The 14,560-nt window shown below is 43.4% G+C and overlaps 1 protein-coding gene across 1 annotated transcript in view; it reads left to right on the top strand.

The window, feature by feature from the left end:
- Positions 1-2,477: 2,477 nt before the first annotated feature.
- The window catches only part of LOC309439320 (amine oxidase [flavin-containing] B-like), a 54,836-nt gene continuing 42,753 nt past the window's right edge, over positions 2,478-14,560 (top strand). Inside the window, exon 1 of the mRNA XM_082051755.1 lies at positions 2,478-2,562. Coding sequence (XP_081907881.1) covers positions 2,517-2,562 — 46 coding nt within the window. The 5' untranslated portion in view covers positions 2,478-2,516. The remainder of the gene's footprint in view (positions 2,563-14,560) is intronic.

Here is a 14,560-nt window from a genome sequence, read left to right as displayed (position 1 = left end):
TCTTTTCCTCTTTTTTCTTCTCCCCTTATCTACCCTGATTTCTCCTCTTACCAGCAACCAGCCTGAACTTCAGAAATATAAATGCAGCATTCTGCTAAACATATAAAAAGAAAGTACCACATGTCCCTTGCCTTATCATGAATTTCCTTGTGTATTCCAGGAGGTGACTTGTCCCTCCAGATGATGGCTCAGTCCCTAGCACTCTTGACATCCCTTGCCCCTCTGGGTATGCCTTCTTCCAGCCAAACCAGAAAGTACTTGTGAGCACAGAGGAACTGCATTCCCATGAAAGATAAGTGCTGCATGTGTTTTCTGGGTATCACCACTGCAATAATTAATCTAACAGTCACAAAGCAATAAAGATACCAGTTAAGTCAAATGGATATTTCATACTTCAGATATTGAGAACTGTGATAAACTTGTTTCAGCTAGATATTACTCTTTCTCTGTTTGTTTGTTTGTTTGTTCATTTTTTCCCCTTCTGTTGTTGTTGTTTTTGTTTGTTTAATTTAATCTTTCCTTTAACCCAAACTTCATATAATGCTGAAATCATGGAGTTTAGTTCACTAGTTCTTCAGGCTTTGGGAGGCTTTCATCCTAAAGGTTGGGCTTCATCTGTCAACTGACACATGGCTTGGAGAAAGAGTGGATAAGATACAAGGAGAGGAAGTATCCAGGTGAAGAGTGCTGCAAAACGGATTAAAAAAAGGACAGGTGAATTATGGAGAGCACCTCCTTAAGGAATGAGAGATGAAGCAGAGATGGGGAGGAAAGTGAGGTGAAAGCATATCAAAAAATTTTTTTACAGAAGAATTTTTTTATTCATGAGGGTAGCGAGACAGTGGAAAAGTTTGCCCAGAGAAGAGATAATCCAGTCAAACGCCCTCTGCCATGGGCAGGGACATCTTTCACTAGATCAGGATGCTTAAAGCCCCATCCAACCTGACCTTGAACACTATATACTTGGAAGAAAAAGGGCAGTTCATCCTGGGGTGTCATGAAGATGCCAGAGCCTTAGCACTGGACATTGAATTTAGTGTCTGAGAGTGAAGAATCATCCACTGTGCATGAGATACAGCAAACCAAGTATGTCCAGGACACATGCTCAGGCAGTGTCCTGTGATCATCCCACTGTCTGTCAGCACACCTGCTGGTGCTGTTTGGACCACGCCAGCCAGCACAGTGTCATGAAATGTCTGGGCAGGACACAGGGAATGGCACGCAACAGGAACAGTTCCCAGCAGCGAAAGATAAGATGGGACCGTGAATAACCATTAGCTTTGCAGGTAGTTGATCTTTTCTCCCTTTTCTCCATTCTCCCTAAAAAGGCAGGACTGAAACTGATATAGTCAATATTTATGACTCCCATCAGAGCTGCACTTGTCTCTGTACACAACAAACTATCACTTGAGATATTGTGAAGGAGGGATAAGGAATCCTGTCCAGACTCTCAAGGCCTGTGTCTTCTGATGCACAGCTCCAGGAAACAGAGAGTGACACAGACTGAGCAACTGTCGTTGAGCCCCTTCTGCCATGAGCCCATTCATTGAGTGTGGAAGATCAGCTATGACTGACATGATTGCTGGATGTAATCTGCCCAGATACACCTTATGGAACATATTTGCATGCTCGGACCATGCCCAAAGCCCGTTTTCCTGGAGCCACCCTCATGTAGAAACCTGAGTGATGGAAAAACCTGCTGCGTGGGTAGAGGACCAGCCTAAGGGCTCCAGATGAATTTGATGACACTTTTGTTTCTGGATGAGCCAGTTCTTTTCCCTGTGGGTGAGTCTCTTGGGGGTCCTGGTAGACCACTCTTGGTGTGGAGGATGATCTGGAGGATCATGGCACTGTTGCACAGCACAAACTGTGATTGCCACAACATGCTGCTTGTTTTGAGGCGCTCATAAGGAAAACCCTAACTGGTCCTCCAAGCTCCATTCCGCCAGCCTTGGCAGCCGCAGGTACCCTCTGCCGCACCTTTGGTGATCACAGGCGGTGCAGAAGCAGCATCCAACATTTCCACAGCCTTTGGAGAGAGGAGAGCAGCCAGCCTGCGTCTTCTGCACCTTGTGGGATGCCCTCCTCAACCGGGGGCATGCTCTGTCTCCAGACCCTTTGAGAGGTAGGAGAAATGAGTGCAACACACATGGCTCTCACTGTGGGTGAGTGGAGCCGGTGCGAGGGGTCAGTCATCACCGGGAGGTAACAGCAACAGCACTGCTCGCTAGTCCTGGGGTGCGCACCCTCACCCGGGAGGTTGGGCACCCTCACCCGGGAGGCTGGGCATCCTCGCCCGGCGGAGTGCGCACCTTCACCCCGCGGGCCCCGCCCGGGTCCTCACAGCCCCGGGAGCGCTGTTGAGCGCGTCCCCGCCCGTCTTCGGCCTCGCACAGGGCGGCGGGAGGCGTCGCCCACCGGCGGGGCGGAGCGGTGTTGGGGTCCGCCCGAGGGACGCGACAGCCGGACCAGAGCCGCCGCCGGAGGGAGTGAGGGGCGGGTGCGGGTGCAGCGCCATGGCCGAGAGATACGACGTGATCGTGGTCGGGGGCGGCATCTCAGGTGGGTGCAGCGGCCTGGGGGAGCGGCGGGGGGTCCTGTCAGTCCATGAGGTGCCGAGCATCCCGGCTTGGGTGCCATCGCCCACCGCCCCGCACAGCCGCCGCCTCGGCCGGCTCGGGGTAGGTGACGGTACCGGCGTGGCGGACGGAGCATCACGGCGGCGGCTCTGGGGTAGAGGCTGGGCTGCAGCTCGGCTCCTCCTCGGCCGGAGCGGGTCTCCTCCGGAAAGCCCGAGGTGCGAGTGCATCCCAACCAGCTCGGTAAAGCTGGCTGAATAGAGTCCCCATGATTCAGGCTGAATGACACATGTTGCAGGCAATATTTTATTGTTTTAATGTTTGACTTTTATTGGTTTATTGTTTATTTCACTATTTGTCTTACCATTTAACTATTTGTTTTTATTATTTAGTTCATTATCTGTTTTATAATTTTATTATTTTTATTGTTTGTTTTATTATTAGTTATTTATTTTATTTATTATTTATTTTCATGATTTCATTTTATTTTATTATTTTATTTTTCTGGTTCTTTTGCTGTCCAGTTCCAGCATCTCCTGAACCTGTGTAATTCTTACTGGGGCCTCTGGAATATTTGGGCAGGTGAGGCTTGTGTGTGCCTCACGTATACAGAGACCCTTTGTCACAAAAGAATAATTTAAATTTTGGGGTGCCTTCTCTTTAGAACAGGTAGAAACATAAAGGAAAAATGCCTGAAAGCAGCTGAATTGTGCAGTAAATGTCTAGTTCCTCATTCAGCACAGGTATGGATTTGAGAGCATGAGCATCCTGGCAGAAACGGGCAGCAGGCCTGGAAGGCTTGTTGCACTGGGTGGAAATCTGATGGTTTTAATCTAATCCTGGCTGGAAGAACACTGGGCCTGCCCAGAGTGAATCTCTCTCTCTCTCTCGTGTGTTTCGTTCTGAGATCCACATGTCCAAATAAATTGTCTATGTGCAGTAGTGGTTGTGGGGTTTTTTTGTTTGTTTTTTGTTTGGTGTGTTTTTTTTTTTTTGTTTGGTTTGGTTTGGTTTTATTTTTTTTTGTTTTGTTTGTTTGTTTGTTTTTTGTTTTTTTTTTTGTTTTTTTTTTTTCCCCTGCGCCTTTGACATATCAAACAGTTGGGTTTTGGCCTGTTAATATTGGAAGGTATGCATTGTGATAGCTCCTGTGCTGTATGTAAATCTCCTTAGTGCATAGTAAGTATGTATGCATCCACAGATCCAACTACTATTTCTTGTCAAACTGCAAACAGATTACTCAATATGTGTTACAAAACATGGTTTTATTAATCCTTTTTTTGCATAACTTTTAGTTTCACTTTATATATAAATCTAGATGTCTGTTTAACCATTACATCAAGGTATGCAGCGTGCAATTTGAATGCCATACAAAATGTAGCAAACAAAATAATTGGCATTTATTTCCTAAGGAGGATTCTCAGATAACAAACTGCCAAATAATTACTGAATGTTTCAAGTATGTTTATGTGATTAGCAAAAATTGATTGGGCTTTTCTATAAAGCACAATTTATTCTGTACAGTGTTATGGCCAATTTTAACTTGCCCTGTGTTTCACAGTGAAAGTTGATTACAGAAAATTAACCAGTGGTAACTATCTGTTCATGCCTTTCGAAGGGAAACATTTGGAGTGGCGTGTTTTTGTCCAGGAGTAGTGCTACAGGTTCCCTCTGTTGAATGAGTTGGAGTGAAAGAGTTAGTGTAACACCTTTCAATATAGCCTTGTTTTTCATGGTTGCCATGGGAATATAATCATTACAGGCCTGCATAGCACACATGTTTTTCTGAAACAGCACTTGGAAGAGAGAAGCAGTGCTATGTCATATTAAATTGTGTGCTTTGCTCTTTGCTGCTCACAGACAGTGGCAAGTGGCAGGGTGGTGGTAAGGAACCTGTTGTGTATTTGCTTCCTTTTGCACTAAATCTTCTCCAAAGCACTCTGATTTCATGCCCTCACATAGAGGCTGGAATAATATACATGTACAAAAATTACTAATGACTAAACACCTCTCTTCAGTCACTTTCCTTTAGCTACTGCATATGACTCTTGATTCACCTCTGCCTTTTACCAACACACTTCTCTGTAAATCATTGACCTTGCAGCCAGGTAACGAAAGTAGGGTTTTGTATTTCCTTGCTCTGATTGAAAACTCCTGCTGATGTGCCAAACTGCTGCAGAAATCTCTTTTCCTGTCCACTGGAAAATGAAGTACGTGATTTTTAAAATGGGTCACTCCTTGGAGACTAGGTTTGTTATTGCTCCTTATTTGCCGTGCGTTCCTTCAGAAAGTCACTGTTTTTGAGCTGCCTGAGGTGCAGCCAACTGAGTCTTTACTGTTACTGCCTTTAGGTGAGGAAGGCATCAGTTGGTGCATGACTGTAGAACAGCACAAACCTCATGTACAAACTCATGCTTGAGTTAGCCTCAACAGCCGTAGGCAAAGCAGGTAGGCACAGAAGCAGCAGAGTTGCTGTGCTGATGTGAGGATGCAAACAAATGTGTTGTAGATGCGCCATTCAGCTCTCTCTACTCTGTTTATTTATTTATTTAGGTTAGGGAAAGCTGTCCATTTGCAGTGTTCTGACCCTCTTTGGCAGCGGTTCTACCCATTTTTTATCCAGATTTAATTAGTAGGGTTTAAAATTTGAAGAGTAAAAAAAAACCCTAATGATGGAATAGCAGTGCAGAGGCCTTTGCAACCCTGACAGTCACTGTTCTCTGAAGTGACTAATGTTTTATCTGAAGATTCCACTTGGTTTGTTGAAAAGCAAAGAATAAAAATAAAGGATTGGCTAATCTAAGTGTTATTTAATGAAAATCTATTCATAATTAGTCTTCATTAGTTTATTTAAAGGCTAAAAAAATGGTTTGTGGTTTCTCTGAAGAGACATTTGAGGAACAGGATGGTTTACTATGGGGTGGATTTGGTTTAGTAAGGAAAACTGCTGAAGTCCTTGAAATTTTAGGGAACATTGTAGATTAAAAATAAATATTTTAGAAGAAAATTTCCCGACTTAGAAATGCTACATGAAAACACTTTGTCACACACTGTTTGCAGTATGCATGGTACTAAGGAATATTTAGACCAGAAATGTAAAAGGCCCTCCTGGAGCTGGAAGTTGTGTCGTGACAGCTTCTTTGCTCAGAGCTTTATTTTTTTTTCCTGCAAGGACTCCTTAAGCACGAGGATGGAAATATCCATGCGAAAACTATGAGGTTGTGTCATCAAACTTGCTTATTTTCTTAATTAATTGAGACACTGGTGACAGAAATAGTTTGCCAAAGGAGACACTATGTTTTGGAGAACACTACCGATCTAATAGTCCTATAGTAATGCCAATTTGGAGAGAAAACAAACAAGCAAGCAAATAAAAAACCCAAACCAAACAAAATACGGGTATGGATGAAATAGCTGTGCATGATGAAATGGAGTGGACCCATCCATGGGAGGACTGTGAGGGATACCACCCTCTCTGGGATGCACTCAGGCAGAGGGAATCTGGGGCATTTCCCTGTCAGTTTACATGATGAACATCTTCGTTCATATTTTCAATCATCCGTCTCTGTATCTGCCATCATAGGGTTCTTCCTTTTGTATTCAACTACTCTCATAGCTACTGCAAAGGAATATGAGCCAAGTAGGTGGAGGCAACCATTCTGCTTCTAGATTTTTCAAATAAAACTTGGCAATACACAGTAAACAGGACAGAAAGCAGCTGCGTTATGTTGTGAGATAGTTTGGTAGCCCAGGCAGCAGGGACACTGTTGTAATTCACTGACTGATACGTCCTAATTGGTCTGAAAGTTGATTTGGTAAGAAGTTTTCTCTTCTACCTAGAGGAGCCATCTCATTTTCCAAGGGTCAAAGCAATGCATCATTAAGGAAAGCTTTTCCATTATCTTATTTAACCATTGTGAAAGAGTGGTGTTAGGGAAAGTTCATTCTGTCTCTTCAGCAAAATGTGATAACTGCCCTTGAAGAGGCGAAAAAAGGTAAGTCAGGGTGGCAAAACTTTGTGCAAGGGAGTACTGGGTTTTTTGAAATAACTGGTGGAGAACCCAAATGTATAGGTGGCAGTTGATATTAGTGTTACAAACTGCGAAGTCCACAGCATTTTCTTATCTGTACTGCTAAATTGCATGTTTTTTGACAAACAAGATTAGACCCAGGAGAAGCTTAGAATTCTTTTAAGAAAGTTGAGTTCATTGTTTACTTGGGCAACCCCCTACAGCAGTGCTTTTAGTTTGTTAGATTTGTCAGAATCTAGTCTAGCACTTGACTAGAACCTAATCACACTACAGGTGCTGGTAGATATCCATTTACATTAGTGTATTGGTGGATCAAGCGTGTACCTTGAGCAAATCTCCGGATTGATCCTAGTTATTGCTCTATGGTGTGCACCACAAAGCAGGCTCAGAGAATATACATCAGATTCCTTTTTGCATGAGACTACATGGGAAATCATGCTCTAGGAGCTCACCTTTTGAGCTCCAGCCCCTAATTGGATGTTCAACCTGTAAGATACAACAGCTAGTCTGAAATAAAGCCTGTTTTGCATATGGTATGAATATAGTATGGATACTGAGTATTCAGGATACAACTGTTTTACTCTGCAGATCTTCTGCTGTTCTGCACTATTGCACAGAATCACAGAATGTTAGGGATTAGAAGGATCATCTAGATGATCTAGATCATCTAGAAGGATCCCTAGATGATCATCTAGGGATCAAAAGATCATCTAGTCCAATCTCCTTGCCAGAGCAGGAACACCTAGATGAGGTTACACAGGAATGTGTCCAGGCGGGTTTTGAATGTCTCCAGAGAAGGAGACTCCACAACCTCCCTGGGCAGCCTGTTCCGGTGTTCTGTCACCCTCACTGAGAAGAAGTTTCTTCTCAAATTTAAGTGGAACCTCTTGTGTTCCAGTTTGAACCCATTATCCCTTGTCCTACTGCTGGCTGTCACCGAGAAGAGCCTGGCTCCATCCTCGTGACATTCACCCTTTATATGTTTGTAAACAATAGCAAGGTCACTCCTCAGTCTTCTCTTCTCCAAGCTAAAGAGACCCAACTCCCTCAGCCTTTCCTCATAAGGAAGATGCTCCACTCCCTTAATCCTCTTTGTTGCTCTACACTGGACTCTCACCAGCAGTTCCCTGTCCTTCTTGAACTGAGGGGCCCAAAACTGGACACAATATTCCAGATGTGGTCTCACCAGGGCAAAGTAGAGGGGAAGGAGAACCTCTCTCGACCTACTAACCACCTCCCTTCTAATACACCCCAGGATGCCATTGGCCTTCCTGGCCACAAGGGCACAGTGCTGGCTCATGGTCATCCTGCTGTGTAACAGGACCCCCAGGTCCCTTTCCCCTGCGCTGCTCTCTAATAGATCATTCCCCAACCTATACTGGAAGCTGGGGTTGTTCCTGCCCAGATGCAAGACTCTACACTTTACTGTTATATTTCATTAAATTTTTCCCCGCCCAACTCTCCAGCCAGTCCAGGTCTCGCTGGATGGCAGCACAGCCTTCTGGCATGTCAGCCACTCCTCCCAGCTTGGTGTCATTAGCAAACTTGCTGATAGTACACTCTGTTCCCTCATCCAAGTCACTGATGAATATATTGAATAATATAGGCCCCAGTACTGACCCTTGAGGCACTCCACTAGATACAGGCCTCCAACTAGACTCCACCCCATTGACCATGACTCTCTGGTTTCTTTCCTTCACCAGTTCACAGTCCACCTCACTACCTGATTGTCCAGTCCACACTCCCTCAGTTTAGCTGTAAGGATGCTGTGGGAGACTGTGTCAAATGCTTTACTGAAGTCAAGGTAGACCACATCCACTGCTCTGCCATCATCCATCCACCTCGTTATGTCCTCATAAAAGGCTATGAGGTTGGTCAAGCATGACTTCTCCTTGGTGAAGCCATGTTGACTGCCCCTAATGACCCTCTTATCCCTGATATGCCTTAAGATGGCACCAAGGATAAGTTGTTCCATCACCTTCCCAGGGATGGAGGCGAGGCTGACCGGTCTATAGTTACCCGGGTCCTCCTTCTTGCCCTTTTTTGAAGACTGGAGTGACACTTGCTTTCCTCCAGTCCTCAGGCACCTCTCCCGTTTCCCAAGACTTGGCAAAGATGATGAAGAGTGGTCCAGAAACGACCTCACCCAGCTCCCTCAGCACCCACGGGTGCATCCCATCCGGACCCATGGATTTATGGATGTCCAGGTTGCCTAATTGCTCCCTAACCCAGTCCTCATCAACCGAGGCAAACTCCTCTATTGTCCTGACTTCCTCTGGGGCCTCAGTGGTACGGGGCTCCTCAGGACAGCTTCTGGCAGAGTAGACAGAGACAAAGAAGGCATTCAGTAACTCTGCCTTCTCTGTGTCTTCTGTCACCAGGGCATCCACCTCATTCATCAGTGGGCCTACATTGTCTCTGGTGTTAGTTCTATCTGACATGTATTTGAAGAAGCTCTTTCTGTTGTCCTTGACCCCCCTCACAAGGTTTAATTCTAAGGAGGCCTTAGCTTTCCTAGTTGCCTCCCTACATCCTCTGACAACAGCCTTTTATTCTTCCCAAGTGGCCAGCCTCTCCTTCCATGATCTGTAAACTCTCCTCTTCCACTTGAGTTTGCCCAGCAGTTCCCTGTTTAACCATGCAGATCTCCTGGCTCCCTTCCTTTACTTCCTGTGTGTCAGGATGCTCTGATCTGGAGCCTGGTATAAGCAGTCCCTGAACACTAACCAACTATCTTGGGCCCCTTTACATTCACGCAGCCTTGCCCATGGGATTTCCCATAGCAATTGTTTGAAAAGGTCAAAGTTTGCCCTGCTGAAGTCCTGGGATGCAATTCTGCTTGCTATTCTGTTCCTGCCACACAAGATCCTGAACTCCAACATGTCATGGTCACTGCAACCAAGGCAGCCCTCAACCTTTACCACTTCAACCAGACTCTCCTTGTTATTGAGGATGAGGTCCAGCAGTGCACCTCACCTGCTCCTCCAACATTTGCAACAGAAAGTTACCGTCAATGCACTGGAGGAACCTCCTAGGCTGTGGCTGGCTGAGTAGTCCTTCCAGCAAACATCAGGGAAGTTAAAATCCCCCACAACAACCAGCGCCTGTGACTGTGAGGCTGTTCTCAGCTGCTTGTAGAAGGCTTCATCAACTTCCTCACCCTGATCTGGTGGTCTGTAATAGACACTCACAAAAGTATCACCCCTGCCAGCCTTCCCCTTAATTCTCACCCATAGACTCTCAACTCGCTCCTCATCCGTGCCTGGACAATACTCAATACATTCATCCTTGTAAACTTAGGTTAGATATTAAGGTTCTTGCTGCCTTGTGAAATGATTTGTCAAAATATGATCCTTCATCTAATTGACTAGCTTTATTTCCTGACAGACTGATTCTAAGGTTTATGTAGTGTTGTATGATCCTTGTTTGTGGTTTTTGTTTGTTTGTTTGTTTGTTTTGACTTTAGTGGTCAATGAGAGTGTACTACAGCACATTGGTATTGAAACCATGAAAGTCTAGTGTTCTTTTAAATAACCCCCTCATGCACTTGTATTTTGTGCAACCTGGTCTGTCCTGTCAATTTTCTATTCAAACAGCTTCCTTAAACGTAATGTCAGTGTGAAGTCCTTTAAAAACTGTATTTTCTCCACAAACCAATATTATGAACAGTATTTGGGGCTGGAGTGCTGTAAGGGAACAGAAAGAGGAGAGAGCATCAACATCTCAGTTGTGGAGATCTTGAGTTCTGAATAAGCTAAAAAACAGATACTGGAAAGTGCCTCTCGAGCCACAGAGGAGTTGCATTGACTTAGTCAAGAAACCATGTTAATATTATTTACGGGAAGAGCAAGCATGCATGGAGAAAGAGAGTGAAACATTTTCAGGGACAAAGCTGCTTGAGGGAATTCAACTCATCTTTTTCTCCCACATCTCTTCCTCTCTCCCCTGTCTTTCTTTGTGCTGCTCCCACTGCCAGAAAGATGTTCCTAGCAAGTATGTGGGGCTGCTGTCCCCAACCCACCCATGGGACTCAACTGCATGGACTTGGTGTAAGGAAGGATGGGCTCCTGATGGCATCAGGAGCACTGGCTGCTGAGGATGGAGAACATGGAACTGCTCAAGGAAATGATGGGGATCAGGCTTTTTGTAGGAGGTCTGTGTGTGGTTCTGTAGAAGAGAGGACAGGGGACAGGATGGAGGAACACAAAGTGCAGACCATCCCTGGAAGAGAGGATAATCCAGTCTAGAAAGTTTGAGACATCATGAGCTACTACTGGTGACAGTTGTATATGGCAAAATACACCATATATGTGCTATTTTTTAACACTGGCTTGACACTTAAGTGTCTGGCTGTGGTTCATTAGAGCCTCTGGCATCTTCCAGTCACAAAGATTAGGTTATGATGGTGACCACTGTTTGTCACTTCATGGTTCAGGTGGTTAAAGAGTTCCATGCAGTTTTAATTAATTTGAAACCTGTTCATCTTAGAAATATTACTTTCAACTTCATGTTTTTCAGTTTCCACCCTAGAACTCAGCTGAGAGTGAGGGGGGTGGGGAAGGAAAGATGCCTATGTAGACTCCTGCCTCGCAGCTAGCTGGTCTTTATTTTGACAGTATAATTCATGTATAAAACATTGAATGCACTCTAGTCGGTTGGCTGCATAGGGCAACAGCTGATCAAGCAGTCGATTCATACTGTGCATCATGATTATCTGGATAGTTTGCATATAAACTTGCATCCTGTTTGCTTGAGTGATAGATCTGTCTTTGAATGAATTAAATATTGGAGAAACACACCTCTTTTGTTTCAATATGAGTTGATTTTTTATCAGGCTAGCTTGGCCAGAGGCTGAATCAGTGAGTTATGCTAAAAAGTGAGCACAGTTAGGAAAGTAGAGAGTGTAAGCTATTTTATTTTACACCTCAGATACTTCTTTTTTTTCCCTCGATGCTCTTCCTTCACCTTATTTGTTTTCCTCACACATCATATCAGAATGGTACAAATCTAATGGTAGCAGTTTTCTTTCGTAACACTGGTGTTTTTATGCTGTGTTTAGCTTGAACTTTCTCCTGCCTGCACTTAGAGATGGGAAGAAGACAGTCATTTGGAGATTGCCTTATTCAGTGGTTCCCATTGCACTTCTCTGAATGACATGTATGTTCTCAGCCTTTGATATCTCAGCTCATCCTGAGCTGCCTGTCAATAAATGAAGTGGTCTTTTTGGGATACCAGCAAAAAGCTGGCTGGCATTGTAAGTGATTATATAGGATGCTGGTAAGTGGTGGGATTTATCTTCATTTTTCAGTTCTAGTAGATAAAATATTCACAAATCCTTGTAAGCTTTACAAGCTGGTGGTATCTAGCCTGCTTGTGCACGTGTGTATACACTTACCTACTTGTATACATGTGCTATGGTGATGATAGGAATTTCCATAGTGTCACTGGGACACAGCTTTGTGGATATTTGAAAGTAATACTGAGATATGCTCAGTGTAAATCCATAATTATTAGGTGCAACTGGGTGAAAATATTTAGCTGAAGATCAAGGAAAACATGAAAAGAAATTGATAGCTGTGGAATGAGTGCACGGTGGCTCTGCTGGGGGGCTTTGCTAGCTGCTGTGAGAAGTAACCTGTAGATCGATACTTGTGGGTCATCAGGTACTGAGAAATCTGGGAAACTGCATGATGCTCTTTAATGTCTGGATATGGGAATGATAGTCTGTTTATTTTTTTAAGTTCGCATATTTGTGTTTTGAGCATTGACTTTTCTCAGGAGACTGAAAAAAATGAATTCTTTGCTTGAGAACATGCAAGACTTAGCAAAACAGACAAGCATTTCTCTTCTGAGGCAACTGCTGCGTAATTATGCAAAACTTTCCAGACGTAGCTTAGCCTTTTTTTTCCAACATTGCTAGGTCTGGAAGGCAAAACTTTTCTTCAGAGTAAATCTAACTGGTATTCTATTTGCTTGTATATCTCTTTGTAATAATAATGCCTAAAAGGATGCTTTTAGTAAACTACCTACATAGTGCCTCAGCCAGTTCATTGTGCTAAGTTTGTTTGTTCCAATGTTATGGTATGTTTGTTGTAGTACTACCTTGTCTTTCAGTTATCTTTATCTCCTTTGTTTCTTCTCTCTGTTGTGTTTTGAGGCAGCCAAGGTTGCAAACTAGCGGAATAGGAATACCTAAGCCAAAGGAGACCCTGACATTGAAAATGTGAGATAATACTGCACTACAGATAACAATAATAATAATAATCATAATAATTATGATGATGCAATCAACTTTAACTCTTCAATGTATCCTGGGGCCATAACAAAGGACGTGTTAAATGTGGGTGTGTGGTTGTCTGTTTGTTTGTGTTTTGGGGTTGTGGTGTGGTGGTTTTTTTGGGTGTTGTTGTTTGGGTTTTTGCTGGATAAATACTGCAAATGAATCATTTGGGAGCACTGTCAGGGAGGAGAGATCACAGAAAGTTGGTACTAGAGCTTGTGTTCATGTAAAGTTGCATTAACTAATGGGGACGCTCATACTGACCTTGGTGACAGTTTACAGAACCAATGCTCAGAGAGAAAAACTCTTTACCTCAGCTAGACAATTAAATGCTAACAGAAATAAATTATCACAGAATCACAGAATGTTAGGGATTGGAAGGGACCTCAAAAGATCATCTAGTCCAATCCCCCTTCTGGAGCAGGGGGATTTTTGCTCATAGAGTGCCGTATCCTAGGCAGAAGTGTTATGTCCTTTGTACAAATATTTTATGTAAATGTATATTTTAAACATATAGACAGATTGATAATGGTTTTTTTTTTGCTCCTTGGGGTTTCTGAAACTGTTTTTTGTTGTTGTTTGTTTGTTTGTTTTTTGATTCTCTAATGTTGTAGACAATAATACTAATTTTAATGGCATTCATTGCTGCACAGTGATACAGCTTAGGAAGAGAGAGTATCTCCTCCCACAGTCAGACAACATGCATAAAAAAGAGTGGCTTTGATACCTTTCATTGTACTGTTCAGCACATGGAGGTAAGGCATTGAGAATAACCAAGAGTGACAATTTACAGACATGCAGCTCTATGATGTTTTTAGATTCTGAACTATAATTTCTATATCTTTCTTCCATGAGACTGAGTGAGGTATCTAAAGGACCTTTGTAAAGGTGGCCCAAATCAGAGAAGTACGGATTTAGGTGAGAGACTAAGCTAATATAAGGTATTGTTGGGTGGCAGCAGCTCATTGTCCTTGTAGCTCTTTGCTTTTCAGAAGTATTGTCACCTAGACAATTCTTGGAGCAATCTGTGAGCTGTGTACCTTGTCTTACAGAGAAGAAAACAATGAAGCAAGAAAACTGACTATTGTTCTCTTGTGCATGCTCAACATTTTTGTTAGTGTTGTGCCAGCCTGTTGTGAACTGTTTCAAGTAGTGTTCTCTTAGCTATCTCTGTTGTAGTGCTCCCGTTAAAATTCTGAGCGTGTCCCTTCAATTTATAAACAGATAGCATTCTTCAGAAGAGCAAAATCCCCTGACCTTTCCATAATGTGAGGAAAGCTACAAAAATGCTGTATCACCTTAACTCACCCAGATCCTGGGTCCATGGTTTTGGTGTGGTGTTTTTGTTTTTGTTTTTTTTCCTCACAGTCCTTATCTATAATGCCTTACAGGCATTATTGTCTCAAGCCATTATTTCAATTAAAACATTTTAGCTGGCTAATGATGAGTGACAGAGGTAAAGGTGACCAATGCCAGGTTCAATCTCTCAGTGGCAGAGCAGTAATCGGATTCTGTTCATTAGAACAGTCAACAAAAACAAAAACAGTGCTATTAAACTGCAGTTTATAACACAGTAATGCAATAAAGAAACTGTGGAAGATATGAAGGAGAAAACCCACCATTGCAAAATGTCTGCTTAGCTGCAGATAAGTACATGCCTATTCTCTGGT

This window comes from Streptopelia decaocto, assembly GCF_964273445.1.
Source record: "Streptopelia decaocto genome assembly, chromosome: 1".
NCBI lineage: Eukaryota > Metazoa > Chordata > Aves > Columbiformes > Columbidae > Streptopelia > Streptopelia decaocto.
This window is presented reverse-complemented; position numbering and strand designations above follow the sequence as displayed.